The sequence below is a fragment of the Balaenoptera acutorostrata genome, chromosome 16 (assembly GCF_949987535.1).
Source record: "Balaenoptera acutorostrata chromosome 16, mBalAcu1.1, whole genome shotgun sequence".
NCBI lineage: Eukaryota > Metazoa > Chordata > Mammalia > Artiodactyla > Balaenopteridae > Balaenoptera > Balaenoptera acutorostrata.
The window spans coordinates 82,837,347-82,864,437 of record NC_080079.1 but is presented as its reverse complement, the minus strand read 5'-3'; the positions used below and the strand labels follow the sequence as shown (position 1 = coordinate 82,864,437).

The window sequence follows — 27,091 nt, the reverse complement described above, 5'->3', positions numbered from 1 at the left end:
CAGAGTACACCCAGAACTGTCTGTAAATGACAAAAGACTTAAAAATGACCATGGTTAAAGATTTGATGAAAGTTCATAATAACGCAGTTGACAAGAAAATTAGTTATTTCTGAGATATACATTTTAAAGTAATAACTAGGATTATTACTTATAACATTATACCAGAACATATAAGATTTTTAGACGTTTCCTGTAATGTCTGAAACATTTATATTAACATATTTCCATACATATTTCCATACAAATACAAATATAAGATTTTTAGAAATTTCATGTAATGTCTGAAACATTTATATTAACATATTTCCATACATATTTCCATACAAATACAAATATAAGATTTTTAGAAATTTCATGTAATGTCTGAAACCTTTATATTAACATATTTCCATACATATTTCCATACAACTACAAATATAAGATTTTTAGAAATTTCATGTAATGTCTGAAACATTTATATTAACATATTTCCATACATATTTCCATACAAATACAAATATAAGATTTTTAGAAATTTCATGTAATGTCTGAAACATTTATATTAACATATTTCCATACATATTTCCATACACATATAAGATTTTTAGAAATTTCATGTAATGTCTGAAACATTTATATTAACATATTTCCATAAAAATAACCCAATGAAAGTTTAGTATTAGTTGTTTTGTTTGTTTTTTTATACTGCAGGTTCTTATTAGGCATCAGTTTTATACACATCAGTGTATACATGTCAATCCCAATCGCCCAAATCAGCACACCACCATCCCCACCTCATCGCAGTTTTCCCCCCTTGGTGTCCATATGTCCATTCTCTACATCTGTGTCTCAACTTCTGCCCTGCAAACTGGCTCATCTGTACCATTTTTCTAGGTTCCACATACATGCATTAATATACGATATTTGTTTTTCTCTTTCTGACTTACTTCACTCTGTATGACAGTCTCTAGATCCATCCACTTCTCAACAAATGACTCAATTTCGTTCCTTTTTATGGCTGAGTAATATTCCATTGTATATATGTACCACAACTTCTTTATCCATTCGTCTGTTGATGGGCATTTAGGTTGCTTCCATGACCTGGCTATTGTAAATAGTGCTGCAATGAACATTCGGGTGCACGTGTCTTTTTGAATTACGGTTTTCTCTGGGTATATGCCCAGTAGTGGGATTGCTGGGTCATATGGTAATTCTATTTTTAGTTTTTTAAGGAACCTCCATATTGTTCTCCATAGTGGCTGTATCAATTTACATTCCCACCAACAGTGCAAGAGGGTTCCCTTTTCTCCACACCCTCTCCAGCATTTGTTGTTTGTAGATTTTCTGATGATGCCCATTCTAACAGGAGTGAGGTGATACCTCATTGTAGTTTTGATTTGCATTTCTCTAATAATTAGTGATGTTGAGCATCTTTTCATGTGCTTCGTGGCTGTCTGTATGTCTTCTTTGGAGAAATGTCTATTTAGGTCTTCTGCCCATTTTTGGATTGGGGTGTTTGTTTCTTTGATATTGAGCTGAATGAGCTGACAAACTTAGTAATTTAAAACAACACAAATTTATTATATCACGTTTTTTTGGAGGCCTGGGTTCAAAATAGGTCTCACTGGGCTAAAATCAAGGTGTCAGCAGGGCTGGTTCCTTGTAAAAGGTTCTAAGGGAGAATCCATTTCCTTGCTTGTTCCAGCTTCTGGAGGTTGTCTGCATTCTTTGGCTCGTGACTCCTTTGCATTGGTACCACTGCCACCTTTGCTTCTTGTCACATCTTTTCACTCTGACCCTCCTGCCTTCCCTGTATAACGACTCTGATTGCATCGGGCCCAGCCAGATAATCCAGGATGAGTTCCCATCTCAAGGTCCTTAATTTAATCACATCTGCAAGTCTGTTTTACCATGGAAGGCAGCATGGACTCGGGCTCCAGGGATTAGGATGTGGACATCTTTGGGAGTCCACTGTCCTGTCTGACCCCATCCAGGGTGCTGGGCTTTTACTCTAAGGGTGGAGCCTGGTCCTCTGTATTTTTTTAAATAGAGGTGATTCTGATATGTACCCTGGCTTGAGAACCATAATGGATGTGTATTCCGTGAAAACAAATCAAGGAGTTCTCAAATTTTGGTTGCTTTAGGTTAGGATATTTTTTGAGTTTTTGCTGTGTTGGACAGACACAGGTCTTGTAGCAGCTTTCTGAACTCTTTCCACGGCTGTCAGTTTATATTTTTCTTTCTTGTATATACTTGCCTTGTTGTTCCCCAGACAACATTTTGAGAAGAAATTTGGGAAGAATATCTTATTTCCTCTACTTCCTTCCTACTGCACTGTTTGGTCTCTGGAGAGACTGCGGATATCAACAGAGGCTTCTGTAAAGTGCCGTTTGGATTTTGTGAGGACAGGGAAAGCCGTGGCACTTAGCTGCACACAGTCGGTTTGGGTTGGGAGAAGAGTATGAGTTAATGACTTTCCTCATCCACCTGCCTCTGCCTCCTTAGGTTGGATAACTTTGTCCACTGTGAAAGCTCCTGGGGCACTTGGTCCCTCTCCCCCAAGTCCAGCGGTGTCTGAACTTGAACCGCTCTCCCAGTAGCTCTCAACTGACATGAGAGTCCCCTGGGGAGTTTTTGGTAGACCAGTGGAGAGGCTTCATCCTCGGGGATTCTGATTTAAGTGGTTTGGATGGGGTCTGGGCACCCCCATCCAATATGGCTAGTATTTTCTAGCCATAAACCTGAAAGGGAATTTAAAAGGTACAGGCCACCTTGGGATCAGGTAGGAATCATCTCTTGGGAGACTGTCTGTAAGTCACCCTCAGTTGACACTATCTTTGACTAACTGCTGTGAGATGGCTGAAGATGGGGACGTCATAACCTCTGGCCCCTAAGTCCTAGGGAGCTCTTTGTGGGAGAAAGAGGAGGACTCCTGCGAGTAAATCTAGTCCTTTGAAGTCAGGTGTGCGGTAGCCAGCAGAGGGCACCCAAGGAATGCCGCGGCGTCAGCCATCTGTGCCTGGGTCTCTCAGTCCCAGAGGCTGTGGGCCTGGTGCCTTCTCGGTGCCTCCAGCTTCTGGGTTAATTGCCAGGCTGCCAGGAGGTCTTTTCAGCCATCACTCCTGGTGACTGATGTTCTTGTCGGTAGCTTATTGTTTAAGGATACCCCTGCTGGTTTCCCCACATGCTAGAGGATTGCCATTTTCTTTGAAAGACAGTGTTTCCTCTTCAGTAATTATCCTCAAAGCCTCATGAGTCCTCAGTTCTGTGAAGCTTTCCTATTTATGGAAAAGAAAGGCAACCTCCTCCGACAACTGTCCCTCTAGTCTAGAAACAGTAGATACTCCAAGAGGCCAATGTAGCGATGCCTGTAGAGCAAGTGAAAAATTCCATCTGCTGACATATTTGGGATGAAATAGCTTAAATCATTTATATGAAAAGTGTACTTTGTAAATATTTTCCCAGCATGCCTTCCATTAAAGAGATTTTTGCATCTGGATTAGACAGCAGGGTTTCTGGGTAGATTGAAAACGGCCCAGGGATTTGGTGTTTAGTGCACATAATAGTGTTTAATAGTTTTGGTATTTTCATTTGAATTTCTGAAATAAGGATATTCAAGATATCAAGATAAGTATTCAAGATACTTAGTAACAACACATTGTGTCTGAGGTAAACCAGGAAAGCGGGGCGGGTCATGTTTTCCCTTTGCCTGGAAGGACGCTGGAGCATGCCACAGAATCCTGCACAGTCACTCAGAAGGGCAGGGGTTACAGTGGGTCCAGGCAACTCAGCAGAACGAGATTCCAGAGCCCCAGGAAGGTATCAGTTCCACATTTCAGATTCGCAGGAAGGATGACCTGGCTGGCTTAGCCTGGGTCCAGCGTCTCGCCCTGGGGCTGGTTAGCTCTGGCCGGCGCTGTAGCAGAGACCTCTCTGCATACGGGGCAGCTCCCAGGGAAGGGGTATTTGTCATAAGCATGGTGCTATCCCAAGATCCTGGCTGGCTGCATGTAGGTCTTTACCTGCTGTTTGACTCCGAAAGACTGTGCATAAGTCAGGAAACAGTAACACAGACACCAAAAACTAGACTGATTCGAAATATTGATCTAAAGTTGCTTATTCTGTCAGTTTCTAGTTTTATAAAAAGATCTATAACTGTTACCTAGCACGTTGAGTACACTGGTTCTCCGTGTGCAAACCTCTCCCCCCCTCACCTCCCAGTGCACTGGGGGGTGTGCTAACAAGTGTGACCTATGGGTGTGCTCCCATCGGTGACCTACCCCGCTGTGTCTGGAGTTGACAGGCAGCAGAACTGGTGCCTGGAGGGGAGCCCGTGGGCTGAGTCTGCTTCCCCAGCTGGACCCCCTTCCCTCTCCGCTCCAGCAGTATAGCGGGAGCTCTGGGAGCTGCTCAGGCCACACGTAGCTCCAGCGTTCCTTCCTCTACATAAAGCGCTTTAGAAGGCAGGGAAGCAGGATGGAAGATGCCTAACCTGACAGCACTGCTCTTCGTCTGTTTTTCTAAATGCAAATTGTGGGTCAACCTTGGTACTTGGGATACACTTGAAATCCAGATCTCGTCTGTGTTTGGGAGAGTGAGAATGGCTGTCTTTCAGCCCTTCTTGGTCTGTGGCGCAGGAGCTGGACCGTCGTCTTTCTGAAGAGTGGAATATGCACGGACCGTGGTGTAATTGAGAACTCTGGCTTTTCAGATTCCGAGAAAATGGCGCAGTATCTGGAGGAGGAACGTCACATGAGGGAAGAGAACCTGAGGCTGCAGAGGAAGCTGCAGAGGGAGATGGAGAGAAGAGAGGCCCTCTGTCGCCAGCTCTCCGAGAGCGAGTCCAGCTTAGAGATGGATGATGAAAGGTGCGTGCGTGTCTCACGAGCCTCGGGAAAACAGCAGCAGCCCAGGCTGCAGCCCCTCTTCACCTCCTGCCTGTAAGATGAGGCAGCAGATGGCAGGCACGCTTATTTATTGTGATGATGAATTCCGTGGCCTCAGTGCGGATGCTGAGAATGGGATAAACGAAGATGTTTGACCATCCTCCTTAAACACAAAAAGACAAAAAAACAATGGCCTTTCCCAAATTACTCAGTGGGACAGACATGGAGGCGGGTTTTGTGTCGGGAGGCAGCGTTTGCAGGTGTCGTTGAATCGCCTCATCCTGGGCCACGTCTCTTTAGAACATGGGCGCATATCTTAATCCCTAGGTACAGGTGAGCAGGTGGTGCGCGGTACAGCCTGAGGAAGCGAATACATCCAGGGGGCGAAAGAGTCCACGGGGGGTGGGTGGAAGTTGCTGAAAGCCAGAGGCTTTGTTCTAACACGCTTGGTAACTTTTCAACCTCTTTGCAGCTACTTTTCAAAAATAGAACTCACGCAGTGCATTTATCTGCTCAGGTCTCAATATCAAGTCCCCCCACTGTCCCACTGGGAAATGGGCTGGAGTAAGAGAGGCATCCTTTGGTCAACTAGAGGACATGTCTCAGTTCTCCTCGCTCACCCAGATTTTCCTTTCCTTCCCCACCTGCCCGCCTCCTCTGCACTTGGGAGTGAGGTGATCGTTAAGATAAGCAGCATGGGGCTTCCCTGGTGGCGCAGTGGTTGAGAATCTGCCTGCCAATGCAGGGGACACGGGTTCGAGCCCTGGTCTGGGAAGATCCCACATGCCGCGGAGCGACTGGGCCCGTGAGCCACAATTACTGAGCCTGAGCGTCTGGAGCCTGTGCTCCGCAACAAGAGAGGCCGCGACAGTGAGAGGCCCGCGCACCGCGATGAAGAATGGCCCCCACTTGCCGCAACTGGAGAAAGCCCTCACACAGAAACGAAGGCCCAACACAGTCATAAATAAATAAATAAAATATTAAAAAAAAAAAAAAAGATAAGCAGCATGCACCTGGGCTGGGCAGCCAGGGCCTCAGACCCGGGTCTGCCAGCGGCTGTGAGGACTGGTACTAGCTGTTGATGCCAGAGCATGTTGTTTGGACACATGTGGGCGGTGTTAGCAGATCAGCACTCTCTTTCTCTTATTGAATAGATCCAGAGGGCTAACAAGGCTTTTGATTAATTCGCTATGGACAGTGGTATTATCGTTTCATGAAAAATGTAAATTTTTCTATAATGAAGATGTACTTTTTTTTTTTGGCCGCACTGCACAGCTTGCAAGGTCTTAGTTCCCCGACCAGGGATGGAACCCAGGCCCTCAGCAGTGAGAGCACAAAGTCCTAACCATTGGACCGCCAGGGAATTCCTGATCTACTTTTATAAGTTAAAAAACTTTATAAAAAACAGACTTAAATCTGTTTTTTAAAAAAATATCTTCCTCATTTGAAAAGAATAAAGAGGATTCTTTCTCAGAAGTTTATATGATAAAGCTATCAACCTTAACTGTGAATTTCACTGATCTGCTTCAGACAGTGTCTCATTCTTTCTGAAACTCTTATCCTCTGAAAACCATTTCATTGAAAACATAAGCTACAAAGTAGATAACTTATTAACTACTTTTTTAACTACCTTAAGACATGGAGCAGAGCATGCATTAACACACACAGTACCCTGTGCTTGATTTTGAGTACGACATACTCTGAGGGACAATTCCTCTGACTGTGGTGACAACACTGAAGCTACTTCAGGCTTTCCAGATAAATTTTTTTTTCCAGAATTGGTATTCACTCCAGAAGGTTTGCCTTACCTTTTTAGGTCAGATTATCCCAGGTAGAGTACAGCTGTTGAATAAAGACATATGCTTTCTCTACTGGGAATGATGATGTCCTATTTGGGAGAAAGAAAATAGTCAGACACTTGAGACGTCTACAAGTGTGTTTAATTAATTCCTTAAAGACCAAGAGGTGGTCTTAGCCACCTCACTGGCTGTAGAGTACAAGAGGTCTAGCCTGGTGGCACTATGGTGGGCCGTGCTAAAGAGAGTAGGAAGAATTGGTGGTAGGTAGCTCCTTGAGAGGTGCATGCCGAACTTGGGAGTCTGGTTTTCTTTGAGTTGAATAAACTAGCATAGAACTACCTATGTTAAAGTTCCTCACGTGAACTGGTTGCATATCAGGGCTGAGATGTTTCCTGGGATAGAAACGCCTGCACATGTGGCCGTTCCTTCCTTTGGCCAGAAGGCCTGGGAAGGAGCGCTTATTAGGGAGTCTCTCAAGCAGAAATTCCTCCTCATCAGTTCTCTGTGCTTGTTCACAAAGTGAGGCCTGATGTGACTTCCGAATCCAGTAATAAGTCAGACCCGGCATGGCGTGACCTGCAGAGGTGCTCAGCCCATGTGTCATTTATTATATTCCACGTTCTGCATTTGAACACGTGACTGTTTGTTAAACAAGGCCTGCCTTGTAGACAATTGACATCCATTTCACGGGATCACATATCTCTAATTCGATGATATGCGTCTCAGAGGGCTTGTCTGGTTTTGCCTTTCAAGTAACAGTTTACAGGTAGCCACTAGAATGTGGATTTGTCTAATTCTTGGGACAGCGGTGCTGAATTTCTACATAGCCATAGTGTGATGGAGAAAAGCCTGGTCCTCTCTGTTGCATGACGCAGCTCTGTCACCAGGCCTCCATCCTGAGCGAAAACACCCCGGATTCCCTCACCTGTGCCCCTGGGGAGAGAGCTTTGCCAAGCAGTGGAACAGCATGGCTCCGGAGTCCCTATTATACATGTCTCCTCACTACAGCATTGATTTCTAAACATTCAGGAGTTTGACCGCAAGATGTGAACCCCAAACAGTTTCTCACAGGAGCTTTCTTAGGAACTGCTGGAATGCAGGCGGCTCTAACCATCTCCTCCACTCCTCTTAGGTATTTTAACGAGATGTCTGCACAAGGATTAAGACCTCGCACTGTGTCCAGCCCGATCCCTTACACACCTTCTCCCAGTTCTAGCCGGCCGATATCACCTGGTGAGTACGTGTTCTCAGCTACCTCTGTTTCTGCTGTATTTAACGTAGCCCTAAATACATTCCCTTCTAGCATATGAAAATCTTGTGAACAGAGAGTGGTCATGCGTTGTCTAAAAACATCAGAAACGATCAGTGCTTATCACAACTGAGTCTTAGCTTGCAATTTTGAAACAGTGTCAGCTGGTGGTTTTCTGGAACCAAAAAAGTAATTTAACTCTAAAAAACCTTTTTAAGAAGACTGTCTTTGACTATGATTTTAAGTGCCGGTGGTTTGACAGAAACCTTGGGCAGATTTCTGAGATGCATCATAGCATATCTTTTATGGGTTCTCTCATTATGGTCTACATACCTCATCTCCTTTTTATCCTCAGAATAATTAACGCAGGCGTCGTGTTAAAATTGAGGAAGCAGTCATTTGGTGGTTCTGTAGCTACTGGTCACGTGGCCAGGAAGTGGCAGTGGCCAGGCAGGGCATGTCTCGCTTCACACAAAGCCTGTGTTCTTTCGAGCACGAGCTGCCTCCTGCTATTTCCACTGATGGGGGAGTGGGCCTCGGCCCTAGCCGCGCAAGAAGGAACTGGTTTTGCTTCTGCCTCTGGCTTTGCTCCTCAGAAGCCTTTCCCTCAAAGGCATGCTTGTCTTCATCTGACCCTGAAAAACTCTCTCCCCAGGGTCTCTGGCTCGGTACCCGCACAGCATGGGGCTTTCGGACCAGGAGGGCAAGTAAATGATCCAGCAGGGAAGAAAGAGGAAGCAGGGGGCCGGAGGGGGGTGGTTGGCAAGTGGGGTGGAAGGAGGAAAGAAAAGGTAGTCTGCCAAGAGATTGTGTCTTGTGACTGAAGCGTCCAGGCTGATCTTCTTGTGCTCACTGGTAAACAGATTTTCAACAGAGTTGGGGAAAAAAGTGTGTGGGGAGGGGGGAAGGGAGGTGGGGGAGCAGTTTCACACAGAGTAAAGTGAGGTGACGGCTTAGAAGGGTGGCAGCAATAAAGGTTTCGTGGGTTTGAACAGTAAAACAGCTTCAGGTTAGGGTGACATCTCATTTTGTCTGTTGTAATAATTAGACACCAGGGACGCCCTTCAGGTTGACAAAGGGGAAATGCTGCAGCCTCGCAGGTGGCCGTGGATGGTGGCAGGCAGAAGAGGCTTGGTTTTGTGAGTTTAGGATCCAGCCCAAGCACTGTGCTGCTGTGACTTTTTGTTTTTGTAAGAGGGGTGATCTTTAAAAAGTCCAACGCAAAGTGTGGCAGCTTTTGTCCGCTTGGGGCCGGCATGCTCTCTGGCATCTGACGGGGGGCGGGGGTGGGGGGGGGGGAAGACGGGCTGTTTGCGAATCAAAAGGGCTTTCTGTTGTAGATCCACAGCGCAGTCCTTGGCTGGTCTCGCCCAGAGGATGCTCCTGAATCTGTTTCTCCTGCTCTGCAGTGGCCTTGAGGTCTCTCCAGAAGCTTCTCTCCCTAGCCGCCTCTCAGTTTTCCCCAAATAGCACTTGGGTTTCGTTACCATCATAAAGGTTGTCTTTGCTTTCTGATTTATTGATGTAAAAGGAAGTCATGAGTTAGGAAGAAGCAAGAAGGAGGGAGGCTTTTATAGTTGATCGTGATGCTGATTCATGCTGATATAAATTCATGTTCTCTTGGATTTATTTAAACCTACAGGCATGTAACTTCCAATTCATTAAATATAGTGTTGTGGTCATTGAAGAAAGAAAAAAACAAAAGTGAGGCCTTGGTTGGGAATATTAACTTCTATGGTAACAAATACTCTGCAGGAAGATTTTATTCCATGCACAGAATTTTGGCTTTCACTGCCCCTGTTCCTGTAATGTGGGGCTTGCTTGTATAGACAAGCTAGTTGGTTTTCCCTTAAACTACATCATAATAAGTAACACCTAGATTTTTTTTTTTCTCTCAGCCATCCTTAGTGAGAACATTTGTACCATATTTTAAGTTCTATAATATCGTCAAAGTAGATTATGATCTCCTATTTGGCGGTAGCATTACTCCTATTCTAATCTAGTCCATTGGATACATAATACATTAGCAAAATCTGAATTTTCAAGTTTTCTTTTCACTTTATTTTTTATTGGAAGAATTTGTGGTTCTCAGTATTAAGAATATCTAATCACTTCTTTAGTGGAATTATGCTGTTTGTATAGTTTTCATTTCCATTTTAAGCACTTTGGCTCTTCTTCCTCCCTTACCATTTCTGGTTAACGTTGGCATTGGCAGTCTTGCATTTTCACTGACTTGGAATATTTTGAGGGCTATCTCACAATTTGATTGAAAGGTGCATTTCCCAGTACTTATGAAAAATCTTCTTGCTTATATGTGGATTTATATATGTGGATTATATAGAGGGACAGTATTATTTTTCCAACAATTTTTTTCAGGTTGTTCACTATTTTATGTAGCCTAAGAAAAAGACATTCCCAGTTAACATATTTTCATGTGCCTACATCAGCCATGGGGAATAATGAAGTTTTAAAAAGGATCTACACCCCACTAGCAACAGGCATACCCACCACCCAGATCTTGGTATCTAATTCCATTCTCCAGTGAAAAGAACTAGGGCTCCTTGAAGAAACGGATGTTTCTAGGGCCTTGGGCAGGGAACATACAAGATGAGCATGGACAATCTGGTAATGCCAGAAAGTAAGGAGAAGCTCAAAAAACGAAAAGGTGAGGATAGGTCCAAGAGACACAGGAGCTAACTGAAAGTGCTCCCAAAGGCCAAAACTGGAACTATTTGAGCAATAAAATAAATAATGTAATATTAGATTATAACCCAAACATAAAACAAATATGCATTGGTTCACACTGATATATACAAATGACTGACTAAGTAAATAAACAAGGGAGAAGAGATAAATCACCTATACAGAAGAATTCCAAATAATTGACATAGAGACTCCATCCTCACGAAAGTGGAAATAGCTCCCTACTCTTTAAATGTGGGCTAAAGATAGGGACTTCCTTGCAAAGAATACAGTGTGAAAGGGAGGGGGAAAAAAAAGAGTACCTTGGGACTTCCCCTGGTGGTCCAGTGGTAAAAAATCCACCTTAAAGTGAAGGGGACGCGAGTTCAATCCCTGGTCAGGGAACTAAGGTCCCACATGCCGCGGGCCAACTAAGCCTGTGTGCCACAACTACTGAGCTCGCGCACCTCAACTAGCGCCCACATGCTGCAAACTACAGAGTCCACGCTTTCTGGAACCTGGCACCACAGCTACAGAGCCGGGCTCCCTGGGGCCTGTGTGCCACAACTAGAGAGAAGCCCTCGCACCACAACGAAGATCCTGTGTGCCGCAGCTAAGACCCGACACAGCCAAAAATAAATAACTAAATAAATAATTTAAAACTTCTTAGCTATTTTAAAAATAAAAAGTACCTTTACAGAGGAAAAACTTGACAGGCACTGCCTCATCTGGGAGATCAAGGTCAACATCGACAATGGTCAGTCATGTCAGTAGTATGTACCCTTGATACGATGTGATGAGAAGGGCCCTTTACGTCTGTAGTCTTCCTCCTCAAAACCAATCACCCCAGTCTAACCACGTGGAAAACATCAGACAGTAGAGGGACAGTCTGTCTATAAAATACCTGATCAATACACCTTAAAACTGATAAGGTCATCAAAAACAAGGAAGTTTGAGGAACTGCCTCAGCCAAGAGGTGCCTAAGGAGACATGAAAACTAAATAGCATGTGGTTTCCTAAATGGGTTCCTGAAACAGGAAGAGGACATTAGGCAAAACCTCAGGAAATCCAGATAACATATGGACCTGAATTAATAATAATGTGTCAACATAGGTTTATTAGTTGTGATGAAGGTACCACACTGGCATAAGAAGTTAATAATAGGGAATCTGTCGGAATTCCCCAGTGGTCCAGTAGTTAGGACTCTGCACTTTCACTCCCGAGGGCCTGGGTTCGATCCCTGGTTGGGGAACTAAGATTCCACAAGCCTCGGGGCACGGCCAAAAAAAAAAAAAGAAATAATAATAATAATAATAATAATGGGGAATCTGAGTGTGTGAGATGCAGGAACTCTCTGTACTATTTTTGCCACTTTTCTGTAAACCTAAAACAATTCTAAAATAAAAAATTTGTTTTAAAGAAAGCTACTAACATAGATGAAATCACCTAGTCGTGGAAGATGGAGGGAGAAGAGAAAAACCCTCCCATCTGATCCTGAAGGATGTAATATTTAGAGGTCAGGTGCGGGAGGAAACCTGGCGAAGGAGATTGGGAAGTTGCTACCAGGGAAGGGGAAGGGAAACTGGTATCCGATGTCACTGAGGTTAAGATAAAGCATTTCAGCAAGAAGGGAGGGGTCAGCTTTGTCCATCGTTGTCCCAAGGTCAAGTGCCATGAGGGGTGGAGAGTAGCAGTGCACCTGGCACCACGGAAACACTGCTGGCCTTGGCAAGAGCAGCCTTGATGGAGTGATGGGGACAGAGCCAGATCAGAGAGGATTAAAGAGGAAGTCGTATCTCTAGCGTATGAATGTTAACAGAGACATGTCTGACTTGTGGAACTAAGATAAATTTCAAAGGAACAGAAGGTGTCTGCCTTTAGTTTGGTTTGACGATGTTTGTTTGTTTTTTCTTCCTTTAGCAAAGATTTATTAGAGGGAATTTGGGGGCAGTCGGAAAGGTATAAAGAAGCAGAAATAAACTCATCCAGAATCCTTTTATCCAAAGGCAGTGTTAATATTTTAGTGTTTTCAAGTGTCTCCTCTCCCTGTCCCCCCGACCTCTTGCAGTTTTCCTTTAGGTAGTTGGTTTTCTATGGATTATACACTTTGGTATCTTGATTCATCTTGCTCAGTGGTTTTTGGTCATGAATTGCTTTTCATGAGTCATTTTTAAAATTTGTTGTCTTGAGCTTGTGGACAATGAAATAAATCTTAAAAATTTTTAGTCTAGTTAATGCATTTGTATAGCACAGCAAGAGCAATTTATTCCAGGAATAGCTTTATAAAGCCACAGTATTCTGTTTAGGAGATATTTTCTGCCTAGGTTTTTTGGGATTCTTATCGTTTATTGTATTCCTGGGCAAGAGGGTCAGATGCATGATGATTAAGGGAAAACAGAAACTAGTAAGACATGGTCTCTGGCCTCTAAGAGCTTATAGGACCTAGGGAAGTAGGGGACAAAACACAAGAAATAAAATAATCTTAATATAAGGCCAAGTATAATAAGTTTTATATATATATATATATATATATATATATATATATATGTATGTATGTATATATTGTTTGCTTGTTTTTTAACAAGCAATGCCTTTTTTATAGTTTTTTTAAAAAATTTATTTAATTAATTTATTTTTGGCTGTGTTGGGTCTTCATTGCTGCACATGGGCTCTCTCTAGTTGCGACAGGCGGGTGCTACTCTTCATTGTGGTGCGCAGGCTTCTCATTGCGGTGGCTTCTCTTGTTGGCGGAGCACGGGCTGTAGAGCGCAGGCTCAGTAGTTGTGGCACACGGGCTCAGTAGTTGTGGCTCATGGGTTCTAGAGCGCAGGCTCGGTAGTTGTGGCACACGGGCTTAGTTGCTCCGTGGCATGCGGGATCTTCCTGGACCAGGGCTTGAACCCACGTTTCCTGCATTGGCAGGCGGATTCTTAACCACTGAGCCACCAGGGAAGCCCGAATTTTATGTATTTTATATCCCCTAAAAAGTTAGGTTGTGGTACATCCACTCAATGACATACTACCCAGCACTAAAAAGGAATTAACTTGATACACACAATAACTTGTGTGGATCACAGGGGCATTGTGATGAATGAGAAACTAATCTCAAAGGGTTATATACTATATGATTTCATATCTATAACATTCTCCAAGTGACAAAATTACAGTGATGGAGCACAGATCAGTCGTTGCCAGGGGTTAGGATTAGAGGGAAGGGGTGACTATAAAGGGACAACACAGGGAAGCTTGTTTGTGGTTTCGTAACAGTTCTGTATCCTGATTGTGGTGATAATTACTTGGATCTACACAGGTGATAAAAATTACACCTGTACCCACATACACACGAAGAATGCATTAAAAATTGATGAAATCCAAATAAAGTCTGTACCTTAGTCACTCGTATTGGACCAGTGTCAGTTTTCTGGTTTTGACAGTGTGCTGTGGTTATGTAGGATATCACTGGGGGGAGCTGGGTGAAGGGTAGACAGGGGCCCTGTAGTATTTTTGCAACTTCTTATGAATCACAAACTATTTCAAAATAAGAAGTTAGGATAAAATTAAAAGGTATAATAGGGCTTCCCTGGTGGCGCAGTGGTTGAGAATCTGCCTGCTAATGCAGGGGACACGGGTTCGAGCCCCGGTCTGGGAAGATCCCACATGCCGCGGAGCGGCTAGGCCCGTGAGCCACAACTACTGAGCCTGCGCGTCTGGAGCCTGTGCTCCGCAACCGGAGAGGCCGCGACAGTGAGAGGCCCGCGCACCGCGATGAAGAGTGGCCCCCGCTTGCCACAACTAGAGAGGGCCCTCGCACAGAAACGAAGACCCAACACAGCCATAAATAAATGAATGAATGAATGAATGAATAAATAAATAAATAAATAAATAAATTTTTTTTTATAAAGGTATAATAAAAAAAAAAAGCTAAATAAAGAGAGTTTCAAAGAAGAAAGAGCTACCAGCTTAGAGAGCTTTTGAGAAGAGCCCTGCAGGAGTGGTTAATGAGCCGAAACATGCTGAGCCCTTCCTTTGTGCCAGGCACTCATTTCATCCTCACAACAACCTTACAGCAGTCACTGTGATAATCTCATTTCACAGTTGAGGGATCTAAAGTCCACTGTCGCTCAGCACCAAGTGGCAGAACTAGAGCCCGAGATAATATGGCAGTCGGCTCTGGAGTCTGGGCTCTCTGCCCCTCCAAAGGCTGAGTGAGGTCCTGATTGACAAGGGGAGAAGGAGGAACCGAGTCCTGCAGTAAAGAGAAGACATCCCAGGCAAAGGCCGTGGTGGGAACTGAGACGTGGAGGTCAGAATCAAAAGTGATCAGGTCACTGTGGGTCTTATCACCGGCTGCCCTGGGGCCCTGCTCCCCATAGATTCGGATTCACTTGATTTGGGGTCGGACGAGGGCTTTGATTCTCGGTATTGAGAACCACTGGCCTAGAACATCAGGAGATAGTTTGGAGCCAAAAGCAGGCCTTTCTAATAGCCAGAGAAGGGACTTTTTTTTTTTTTTTGGGCAGGCACTAGGCGGTCTTTGAAGATTCGTGATTAGCAGTTTAAGCTACTCATCATTAACCTTGTCATACTGGACAATGGGCTTGATCTTATTTATTTATTTTGTATTATGAATCGAACCCCCTTAGCTTCTCTATCTGGGGATAAGGACCTACTCTCAAAGCTTTTCTCTTCAATTTCATCACTTTCATAAGAAATGGAATTAGGGTTGTATTTCCCAAAGTTGTTTAAAGAAAACCTCTTCTTCCCTCCCCAAGCTGAACGAAGTTCTTGCGATACAAATACAAGTCACAGTAAATGACCACTGAGCTCCCAAAGACTTGTGCTTTACCCCAGACCTCCATTTTATACATGCGAACCAAAAATCCACAATTGGAAATGGAAATATGTCAAATAGAAAGCAGCACACTAGTTGATAGTCAAAGCAAGAAATAAAATTCTTAACAATAGACGTTGAGGGCACAGACAAATTCTGGGACAGGACAACTAAAGATAGGCGTGATGGCTGCATGTCTCAACCGTGGACGTCAAAAGACACTATAGAAGAGTGTCTTTAAGGACTTCCCTGGTGGTCCAGTCGTTAAGACTGCTCGACCACTGCAGGGGTATGGGTTCGATCCCTGGTCAGGGAACTAAGATCTGGGCATTAAACTTTGGAGCTGATTCTGGGGTCCTAGATGAAGACTATGCAGAAGGTTATAGTGGGCTGGGGGTGTTTCTTCCTTAAATATCAGTTTCTTTGGGGGGAACATTGGCATATATAGGGCTTTTTGTTTTCTTCATTGAATATCCTGAAGTTGCCAAGTTCTCAGTGGTGGTTTTTTTGTTTGCTTTGTGGCTGCTATACACACCCATTGGTTTTGTCTCGTTATTATTGGTATATCTCTTGACACTTACCCTTTTCTTGCATCTGATTTTTACCCCTTTGCTCTATTTTTTTCCACTTTACTCTTGTTTCTTCTCATGTCTTCTACTTTTGTACATCTCAGTTGGACTCCTGTCAGGGCTTGACTTTGGTTTTTTTTAGTTGTCATAAGAACACTTTACATGAGATCTACCCTCTTAACACATTATTAACTGTACAGTACAGTAGTGTTAAAAAAGCACAATGGGGCTTCCCTGGTGGCGCAGTGGTTAAGAATCCACCTGCCAATGCAGGGGACATGGGTTCGAGCCCTATTCTGGAAAAATCCCACATGCCGCGGAGCAACTAAGCCCGTGCACCTCAACTACTGAGCCTGTGCTCTAGAGCCCACATGCCACAGCTAGTGAAGCCCGCACACCTAGAGCCCATGCTACGCAACAAGAGAAGCCGCCACAATGAGAAGCCCACACACCACAACGAAGAGCCTGCTCGCCGCAACTAGAGAACGCCCACAAGCCCAAAGCAACCAAAAATAAAATAAATTAAAAAAAAAAAAGCACAGTGTTGTGGAATAGCTCTCTACAACTTATTCTTCTTATAAAATTGAAACTTTGTGTCCATCGAACAACAGTCCCCCATTTCCTCTACCCCAGCCCCTGGCCACCACTGTCGTGCTCTCTGCTTCTGTGAGTTTGACCTAGATCCCTCATGTATGTGGTATCATGCAGAATCTGTCCTTCTGTTACTGGCTTATATTAGCATAATGTCCTCCAGGTTCATCCATGTTCTTTTTAAAAGGCATTTTCTTCTTTTTAAGGGCTAAATAATATTCCATTGTATGTATGTACCATGTTTTCTTTATCCACTCATCTGGTGATGAACTTTTAGGTTGTTTCTACGTCTTGGCTACTGTGAATAGTGTTGTAATGAACACATGAGTGCAAATTTCTTTTCAAGATCCTGTTTTCAATCCTTTTGGATAAATAGCCAGAAGTGGGATTGCTGGATCATATGGTAGTTCTATTTTTAATTTTTTGAGGAAGCTCCATACTGCTTTCCATAGTGTCTATACCAATTTACATTCCCATTAGCAGTTCCCTTTTCCCCACATCCTTGCCAACACTTTAGAAATGTTTTTTATTTTTATTTTTTATAATAGCCATCCCAACAGATGTAACATGATATCCTATTATGGTTTTGATTTGCTTTTCCCTGATGATGAGTGAAGCTGAGCATCTTTTCATATACCTATTGTCCATTTGTATGTTGTCTTTGGAAAAATGTCTATTCAGGTCATTTGCCCATTTTTAAATCAGGTTATTTGTTTATTTGCTTTTGAGTTGTAGGAGTTCCTTACATATTTTGGATACTAACCCCTTATCTGATATATGGTTTGTAAATATTTTCTCCCATTCCATAGGTTACCTTTCTGTTGATTATTTCCTTTGCTGAACAGAAGCTTTTTAGTATGCTGTAGTCCTACTGGGCTATTTTTGCTTTGCTGGCTGTGCTTTTGGTGTCATATTTAAGAAATCATTACTAAGACCAATGTCATAAAGCTTTCCCCCTGTGTTTCCTTCTAGGAGTTTTATGGTTTCAGGTCTTATATTTAGGTCTTTAATTCATTTTGAGTTGATTTTTGTGTATGGTGTAAGATAGGGCTCCACTTTCATTCTTTTTGCGCATGAATCTCCAGTTTTCCCAGCACCGTTTGTTGAAGAGACTACCCTTTCCGCATTGCATTTTCCTGGCACCTTCACTGAAGATTATCTGACCATTTATGTGTGCACTTATTTCTGGGCTGTCTAGTCTGTTGCACGGCTTGACTTTTATATCCCTTGTTATCCATCCAGCAGGCCATTTGGTGAGCCCACCACTCCTCTTATCTGTTTGCATTTTTGTGGGTGACTAAGAACTTCTGCATTTTAAAGCCTCCTAGATGCTTAAAGACACCAGATAGTTGAGTTTGTAATAATACTTACAAGTTGTTGTTATATTTCAGGTCTCTCGTATGCAAGTCACACAGTTGGTTTCACGCCACCAACTTCACTGACTAGAGCCGGAATGTCTTATTACAATTCCCCAGGTCTTCATGTGCAGCATATGGGAGCATCCCACGGTATCACAGTGAGTATCCATGGGGCAGGAAGCAGCGCTTTACTCCTGATGGTGGTAGCGACTGGTCCTCCGTGGGAGCCAACATTGATGTCCTCGGACATTTACCTTTCTTCTTCCTTCCTTCCTTCAGTTCACCTTAAACTTCTAGAGACCTCCCAACAGTTTGATGCTGCATTCTGGTGTTGAAACTAAAATCCTTCCCAGGAGGCAAAACTTCACCTTCATTTTCTATGAAATATTGCCCTTTGTGAAACGTAATTTGACCTCCGGCCTATGCCTCGTTTGAACTCTAGCCAGCTCCTTGCCATAGCGAATTATCGTTGGTTGCCATAATGTCTAAAATATTTATTGTCCGCACTTTCGCAGTTCACTGACCCTCAGTATTCTTCCTGAAATTAGACTTGTTTCTAGTTTCATCCAGAATTTTCTTTCCTGGAATTAGAAGGAACCTTAAGTGTATCTGGTTCAAACTCTGCTCAGGGGAGTGTTTTCATTAGAGCTGGCTATTTAGTTGACTAATAGACCGGTTAGAAATGTCGCTAATAGGGATTTGAGAATAGGGTAGAACTGAGGGTATTCCCAATGAGGGAATCTTGAAAAGAAGAACCCCATTCTCTAAAAAAAGCATGTAAGATATTTCTGAATCTGTTTTGCTGGTTTGATGAGCTTTACATTAAAGCAGGAACGTTTTTGGTTGAGCTGTAGCTTTCAGGATATTGACAACTTGTTTGAGGGACGGAAGGAACTGGAGACATACAACGAACAGAAAAGGTTTAAGGGGAGGACGTGACAGCAGTTTTTTAATTTTAGGACTGTCTCATCGAAGGGCGAAAGTCCAGTCGTTCGGTCGATGCACGTGTCATAGTGACTTTGCATAGCTTTTTCATAGATGGCGGTGTAAACTCTACCTTGATGAAGTTTTCACGAAAACTGGTTCAGAAACCAGTAGGGATGACCAAGGACCTCGCTGATGTTTGGTCTCTGCTGGTCCGCTCTGGGGCAGCCTGGGCTCCGAGTCTCGCTGGGTTAGGGTTGAGCCAGCCGTCTGTGCCTCCTCTGACCTGCTGTTCCTGTCCTGTCTACAGAGGCCTTCACCGCGGAGGAGCAACAGCCCCGACAAATTCAAACGGCCCACGCCGCCTCCGTCTCCCAACACACAGACCCCCGTCCAGCCTCCGCCACCTCCACCTCCGCCACCCATGCAGCCCGCGGTCCCCTCGGCAGCCACCTCGCAGCCCGCCCCCTTGCAACATCCGGTGCACCCCTCCTCCCAGCCTTAATGCATGTGCGCAGTCCGAACCTCACGTTGGGACTCGTTCGTACAGTGGAGCCGTCGACTCAAGACGCCAAAGGCTTCCTTCCTTCCCTGGCATATTCATTCGGATCTGACTTATTTGCACTGAGGTTATCTAGGCTTCACTATTCATTGTGTTGTAAATGTGTGTCGGAAAAACGCAGCCAGTGTTGTGGGTCTACAACACTAAACAGACGACTTTCTCCATCGGTGTTTTACTTGAATCTTCATGTGCGTCCATTCCCTGGCTGGGACATCGGCTATTCGACTATTTGGTAGTTCAGCAGCGGTGTGCAATTTTTTGCTTGGCCCCAGAGCTTCATTTTCCTGGCTTTTAGGTTTGTAAAATAAAAAGGGATATCTTTTTTATATTTTTTTTCCCATGAATTTGCAGAAAATTACTGAGCTGTTATTACCCGCCCCCCCCCACCCCCATTAGAATAGTGTTTACCAAGCATACCAGTAATTCAGCACTACAATTCAGACCTTTGAAAATCTAGCTCTCACTATAGAATGGGAAGTTGGATGCATCAGTGCCCAAGACAATGTTTAATAGAGCTTTCTACGGATACACTTTGTATGGGTTATTTTCAGTATATCTCAACATCCATGTCTCTTGTAAAACAGATCTCCTGACGTATTGGATCACATGGCTGTACCTTTTCCACATACATGGGATAGATAATTATCGTATATCCGGGTGTGAGTCTTTCTTTATCCTTGATGTTACCCTACCCAAACTGGCCCTCTCACGTGAGTCGATAACTGTTGTCCTACCCGCCAGTGGTTGTGATGGCTGATTAGAACGTGCTGTGTGATTTCTGCTGCAGAAGGCAATGTGATGGTGACAGAAACGGCTATTTTCCCTTTCCATTCTTTACTTGCGTTCCCCTAAAATAGAGTTCGAACAAATATTTTAAAGGTGCAGAGTACTATGAGAAAATACTATGTGAAATGAACATTATAGGAACATCTTGGCACAATGGCCAAAATACTTTATTGCTGGCAGGAAAGAGGCGTAGAGGAAAGTAGCACATTAACATTGAGGACTGCTTAGTTTGCCCAGTAAAAGCAAGCGCGGTGTACAAAGAAGTATATCCTGAATGCGTCATTTCCATTCATTTAGCACAAATAAATCGTTTGGTTTCACTTTAAAGTGGAACGCCGTGAGTCAGTCTTTTCTTAACCCTTGCAACACCTTTATTTTAGCTTTTCAGCAGTTAACTGTTTTGTACTTTGGTAGTAAAGTGATTTTTACCACCTGTGTTCGCATATTTATATATGCTGTGGACAAAAATAACTTACTAGAGAATGTATATTTTATGATGAGAATGTGTATCTGTTGGATATAATCAGAGAACTGAAAATGAATTTATCCGTAATTTTTAAGAGTCCAAGTTTTGTGACGCCCATCTCTAATAGCTAGCTCTCTATTGCACACTCTCCTAACCATTAGGAACCATGACATTGTAGATATTTAATATTGTACAGTAGAGAAACCTCCATGTTTGCCTTTGAATGCATATTTAAGAGTTACAGAATGAGAAAACGTCTCGCTGGCTAATAGTGTTTGACTAGCATCTTAAGAACTTGAGAGTAAAAGCAACAGTAGGATTGTTTTTTTGGCTCTTTCTGTTTCCACCTCCAAACTGAGAGTGTCACTCCTCGATCATTTGAAAGAAATCGTAGGTCTCTATAAATTTTATTTATCATGTGTAATATACATAATCATAGTACAGTTTTCAAACATGGGGAAGAAGTTTGGCATTTAATTATTGAGGCTTGAGGTTTTTAATTCAGTCAGATGGGGTCCTGTCCAACCCGGGGATTTCACCAACGACTCACCGTCCTTCCTGGCACCTGGCCATTGTGAAGAATTCTGAGAGCAGGTGAACAAATATCGCCCGCATTGTACAGTTCTCAGTTTTTCTTAGAGGAGACATGGTATATGTTTACAAGAAGCTTCTATGAGACTGTAGATTTCAGTGCTGTTGGATAGTGTCTTGCACTCAAACAAGAAAGTCCAAAATGTAATGATCTTCCCTCCACTTGCTAGCAATTTAGTGACCTCCTGAAAGCACAGAAGTCAAAAACATTGCCCTGTGGTGACTGAAAAAAGCACTTGGAGTGAGCAGACAGTTCTGATAAATGCCTTTTGGAGACAGGTTCCTGACATCCAGACTTCGACAGAAATGTAGCGCCGGTTTCCTTAGACTAGTCATTTCATTGTAAAATAAAACACAGCTCCTTCAAACAGCACTTTTTCACCATAAATCTAGTTGCCTCTCCCGGTGGACATTCTGGATTGATAGAACAAACACTACTCTTTTGAAATGATGCTATTTCATGTCCTGTTCGAATGTTTTATGACCCCGTCTGGAGCCCGTCACGCTTGGGCAGTAACTGCTAGGGCAGCTCCTTGGCAATGGCTTAGCCCCCAGGGACCCCGAAGATTCCAACCCCCGGGCCACGAGAAGCTGACTTATCTGGGGCACTTCTCGTGGGGGCTGAACTTGGTTCCTGCTATTCCTGTTGCCCACCCGCCCAGGACAACCTCCGGACTGACTCCCAGAGGCCCCAGAGGCCTTGGAAGGCAGGTGGGAGCTGCAGCAGGTTCAGTAACTTCATTTTCCTGTCTTGCTGACAGAGACCCTTGGCTACCACTGTGCTGCTGATAGGATACGTACTCCTCGCCAGATGACCATGCCTTTTATACAAAACCAAATTACTTTCCCTAGCACCTGAGGCCTCTCTGGGCTCTGAACTGCTCTCTCTCATCCAGCATGCTGGCATTCTAGACAGACTTCTAGAGATTTGGCAGATGGTGGAAGTATTTAAGATTTGATTTAACTTGCTCCTTTGTTAATTGAAAGGAGTTTTAAATTCTGAGCTCCTGAGAGACTGACCACAACCATGGAATGAATGTGTGACCAGAATGTGGCTTTGACACCAAGTGCTTGCTGCCCCTTTGTAATTGGCTTCTAACTGATTTGACCAGAAATAACGGATAATGTGAATTTTCGTTAACTGTTCAATTGTAGGAAGATAGAATATGTATTGCCCTTTGTTAGGTAGACGCGAACTTTTCCCGCACGAAGCCTTGCTTGTAGAGGATGCCCAATAAGGCAAGAAAAAGCATAGTAACTTGTGCTTGGAGAGCTTACTATTTTTATCTTATCAGTACAGAAGAAATATTTCTGCGTAACTTGATCTTCTATCTAGTACTTGTCTTATAGGTAACCAACACTGAAAACTTCGTAGTGATGACTACCAAAGAAATACATAGTAAAACAACCTTTTATTTCCAAATTACTAAAGATCCAGCCATTGACGCTGCTATGTGAGTTCCATGCTCAAGAGCCATTGTAAGAGAGTAAGGGGTTTTTAGGTTTTGGGTTTTTTTGTTTTTTTTTTTTTCTTGTTGTTGTTTTTGGTTTTTTTAGTTTTCTTTTTTCCTTTTTCTCTTTACTTTTTTTTTTTTTTTTGATAAAACATACACACACAGCTGTTAGCATAAAATTATGGGGGGCATGCTTCAGTATGCTCAGCAGTTGTGGTTAACTGCCGAGCCCTGGTTGCCTCTCGCTAGGCAATGGAAGGAATCCTGTGTTCATGATAGCGTGGGTGCTGTGTGTGTGCACATGTGTGTGCATTCATGCCTTAACTCGGGTTACTGCTCAACTTTAGTTCTTCACTGAGTCTGCACCGTCATCTAGATTGTATTGTACATCTCGATCTGAACTTCATCCTGGCAAAAACAAAGTTGCAGGCACAACAGTTTGAGAATGCATTCCTCCAGGAGAGTGTTGGATCAGGTTGACCCTGAGCCTTCTTTGGACTTTATTTGGAACTAGGCATGGACAGCAAAAGTGGACTGTCCCATGGAAAGACATCAACAAGGAAGAGAGGAGAGCCAAGTGCTAGCATGTCTTTGGCCTCTGTATATCTGTGCACACTGTACGTCGTTCATGATAGCTTGTCTACAACTTGACTAGGTTGGAGTTCTGGTAATAGTGGCAATCTTGACATTCTTGGTCAGAGTTTAGAGAGATGTAAGACTTCCAATTAATGTCTTATTTACTTCTTTATGTTGATTAGTCTTTGATACATGTGCTGAATCAGAAACCTAAATAAAGATAATTTTTTAAAATGAACCTCTTGAGCTTTATACCCTATCTCTTTCTTTCTGGTCTTTGAGTCGGAAAATGAACATTGTTTCCCTGTGATTTCTGATAGACATCCAGCTTAGATTCTGAATACTAAAGGCTGCCTTAGAAAGTGAACTTAAGATGAGGACACAAAAGGGATTGGTACTGCTCTGTTTCTTAACCAGGATGCTGGTTACCTGGATGTATTGAGTTTTGAAAATTCATTGAGCTGTGCGTTTATGATCTGTGCACTGTTCCATAGCTGTGTTGTATTTCACTTGAAAACCATAAACCTAGGAGATTATGAAAAGGAAAGGAAAACCACACTCGTTCCCAAAATGTTACGTATAAACGATTAGATATATGTATATACACGCACATATGTAGTCAGGCTTTGGAAATTACATTCAGTATATTAGCTTATTCTTAAATTTTTAAGTCTGTTTGTATGGTTTTCTCTTCCTACGTATAGGAAGCATGGCTTTAGAATGAGTTCTAGGTTTGAGTACCAGTGCCTTCACTGGCTCAGTTACTTAACCTCCCTGGAACTCAAGTTTCTTACCTGTAAAATAACAATACTATATGCCTTGCTAAGATGAGAAAATCAAAATGAAATCCTCTAGTACAGGCCTTCACATATACAATAAGACACAAGTCCTTTCCATGTCCATTCCTTTAGGTAGAAAGGTAGAATGAATATTTGGGGTGATGTTTTATACACCTTGCATTTTAGGAAGCCCCTAGCAGTTAGTCCCCGTTCTGTAGGGGAAAAGCACAGACTTAGGATCCTGCCCTAGGAGCATAGTCTTCAAGAACACAGTTGTGATATCGTCTTAGCAGTGCGAACTGTTTAAATCTAGGTCCTTTTCCATATTAAAGAGCTAAATAAACCTTGAGTGACTCTTGACTCTCTCTGGCTTAAGCAAGATCTCATACTATTAGTTAATGAAAAGAGTTTTTAATTTGATGTGTCATTTGGTGAATTGACCAAAATCTCAAAATGCCTCTGTTCTCATGGCAGCGAGGTTTTAGTTGTAACTTGATGAAAATGTTGACCAAGAAATTGCCCAGGACCTCTGAATTTAGGACTTGGCTGCATCTGCCAGCTTCAGTTTTCTAATCTATATAGTGGCGATAGCCATTCTTATTTCATGTAGAATTTGAAGAAAATGGGATTCAAAACGAAGTGCTTTAACAACATGTAAATTATAAAGTTTAAGCTATATGTGCACTTTTTTTCTTTTAACACCTTTTAGAGGCTGTGTGTCCATGTGGTGCTTCTAAGATTGAAACGGTTGGTTTAGAAACTTTTTTTGTGTTTACGTAAAACTCTGTAGGTAAATCTGGGTCCTTGTTTTAACGTATGGGCTATTTAAGTTAAAAAATACTTGGGGAAATTCAATTGTATTCACTCATGTGTAATTCAGGCCCAAACTTTTAAGCATTCTCTTTAGAAACAGAGGAAGACGTCAGTGCATGGTAAATAACGGTTTGTGTCAAATGTTTCTGTCAACATGAGACGTTGAATTTTTCAGTCCTTTAAAGTTTTTTGTTCTATCTTTCACATCACCCCCATTTCCATATTACATTGAATCCTTTTGAACTAAATGTATTTGGATCTTTTTCTAAAGATCGTATTTTCTGATACCCTACTAACGATTGAGTGCAACTTTCAAGATTACTAATTATCCCAAAAAGAGAGCTTAGTAATTAATCTGAAAATTTTTCATCTTAAAAATCAAGAGAAGGAAAAGCCAGACTCAGAAGTGAAACAAGATGATAGGATTAGTAGACAAGGTTGTGAAAACAGCCATTATAAACATTCTTTGTGCATTCTAGAAGGCAGAAGAATACATGAGCATGATAAGGAAAATGAAACATAAAAAAGCCTCCAGTTGAACTTCTAGAGACAAAAAATACAGTATCTGAAATATGTAAAGCAACAAAGAACTTAAGTCTTTGGGGATTCGTATTTGTGCTCTTTAAATGTTGCTTTGAAAGGCAACTGCTGAAATTCAAGTTAAGCCCCCTTAACCTACTTTTCTCCCACCGCATCTCCCCAGGGATAGCTTTGTCTGGGTCCTGGTGAAACGCTATTGGGAAATCATTAACCTGGGGAACTGACTGACTACTGCTATTTGTTACTTTAATGTTGGGCACGAAGCCTCAGATTTAAGGTAGCCAGGTACAGTAGAAAGTGTCCTGTGGGTTCAGGTCTGGCCTAAGTCCAGTTTTCTGGGCTTTGGTTTCCTCACCTACAAGATAAGAATGAGAATGTGTTACCAAGTCCAAGCCCATACTGCTCACCAGGTGACAGGCCAGTACATCGAGAGATGAGGCGTTGGAGCAAGGAACGGCGACTTTATTTGGAAAGCCAGCCAACTGAGAAGGTGGTGGACTAGTGTCCCGAAGTACCATCTTACCAGGGATAGAATTCAGGCTTCTTTTATACTAAAAAGGGACGGGCGTTGGGGGGGGGAGGCGGGATGGAGGTTGGTTGGTGCAGGCTTTGTGGCGCCGGGATGCTTTGTTCTTACAACGGGCCACATAGATCTGGTCACTGTGTTCCCTGTGAACCTCCAACCAGACAGATGTTATTCTCTGTTCTGCAACTTTGCATCTCTAAAGGTCAGAGCCTTGAGAGTCCTCCTGTGTATTTCAGGCTGTGGGCAACATTCTTTTCCAGAGGTGCAGAGCCAGCACGACTGAGTACAGGCCACAGAGCACAAGGGTTAGAGCTAAAGGAATAGATCTAATAGGCGGTCACGTTTGTTCTTCTCTGTTACAAATGGGGTGGTTGGGATCCAATGAACATTGTTAAAACATGGGAGTATAAGAGTCTTCATAGTGTCACTTCTTAACTACTTCTAGTATCATTTCATTCACTCTACAGCTGTTTTAAAACTACGAGCCACGCCAGCCGTCGTGTGCGGTGCTGGGAATTCGGGGGATGGGGCGGGGGGAGAGGGGACATGAATACCGACTCCCTTCCCTTTTGGCGTTTCCCAGTGTGGTGGGTGCTGTGAGCGGGGCAACAGCACAGTGGGACCCCACGGCGTTAGAAGAGAGGGAGGGTCAGAGAGGATTTCCAGAGGAGTCGATCTCTAAGCACATTCTTGAAGAACAGGTGGAAATTGGGCGAAGGGTGTTTGGGACAGAGGGAATAGCATGTGCGGAAACCTGCAGGTCCGAGCATGACACAAGTGGTGACTGTTCGGGTTCCCTGAAAGCAAACTGAGACAGGGACTTGTGTGCAGGGAGCTTCTCTGGAAGGAGAGTCCAGAAAGCGGAATGAGAACGTGGGGAAGGTGAGGCCAGTGAAGGGTGCGCGGGTGAGCCCATTAGCACCGGGGGGCAACTGGAATTCAATCCCACTGGGTGTCCCCGAGGAAGAATTGAGAGCGTGCCTCAGTATTATCCCACCAGAGGACAGGAATGCTGTCCATTGCACCTACTCCTTCCTCTAGGGGTTGAAGGTGACCCTGGGGAGAATGACCCCCACATTTGAATTCCCTCCGTTGTGTGTGAGGCTTCCTGGAAACCCTGAGACAACAAA

General features: G+C 43.3%; 2 protein-coding genes across 2 annotated transcripts in view; both read left to right on the top strand.

The window, feature by feature from the left end:
• The window catches only part of CCDC6 (coiled-coil domain containing 6), a 111,300-nt gene extending 91,544 nt beyond the window's left edge, over positions 1–19,756 (top strand). Inside the window, exons 6-9 of the mRNA XM_007170831.2 lie at positions 4,691–4,847; positions 7,797–7,897; positions 17,978–18,102; positions 19,179–19,756. Coding sequence (XP_007170893.2) covers positions 4,691–4,847; positions 7,797–7,897; positions 17,978–18,102; positions 19,179–19,373 — 578 coding nt within the window. The 3' untranslated portion in view covers positions 19,374–19,756. The remainder of the gene's footprint in view (positions 1–4,690; positions 4,848–7,796; positions 7,898–17,977; positions 18,103–19,178) is intronic.
• The window catches only part of MRLN (myoregulin), a 44,240-nt gene continuing 35,137 nt past the window's right edge, over positions 17,989–27,091 (top strand). Inside the window, exon 1 of the mRNA XM_057530378.1 lies at positions 17,989–18,102. The gene's annotated coding sequence lies outside the window, so the exon portion shown is untranslated. The remainder of the gene's footprint in view (positions 18,103–27,091) is intronic.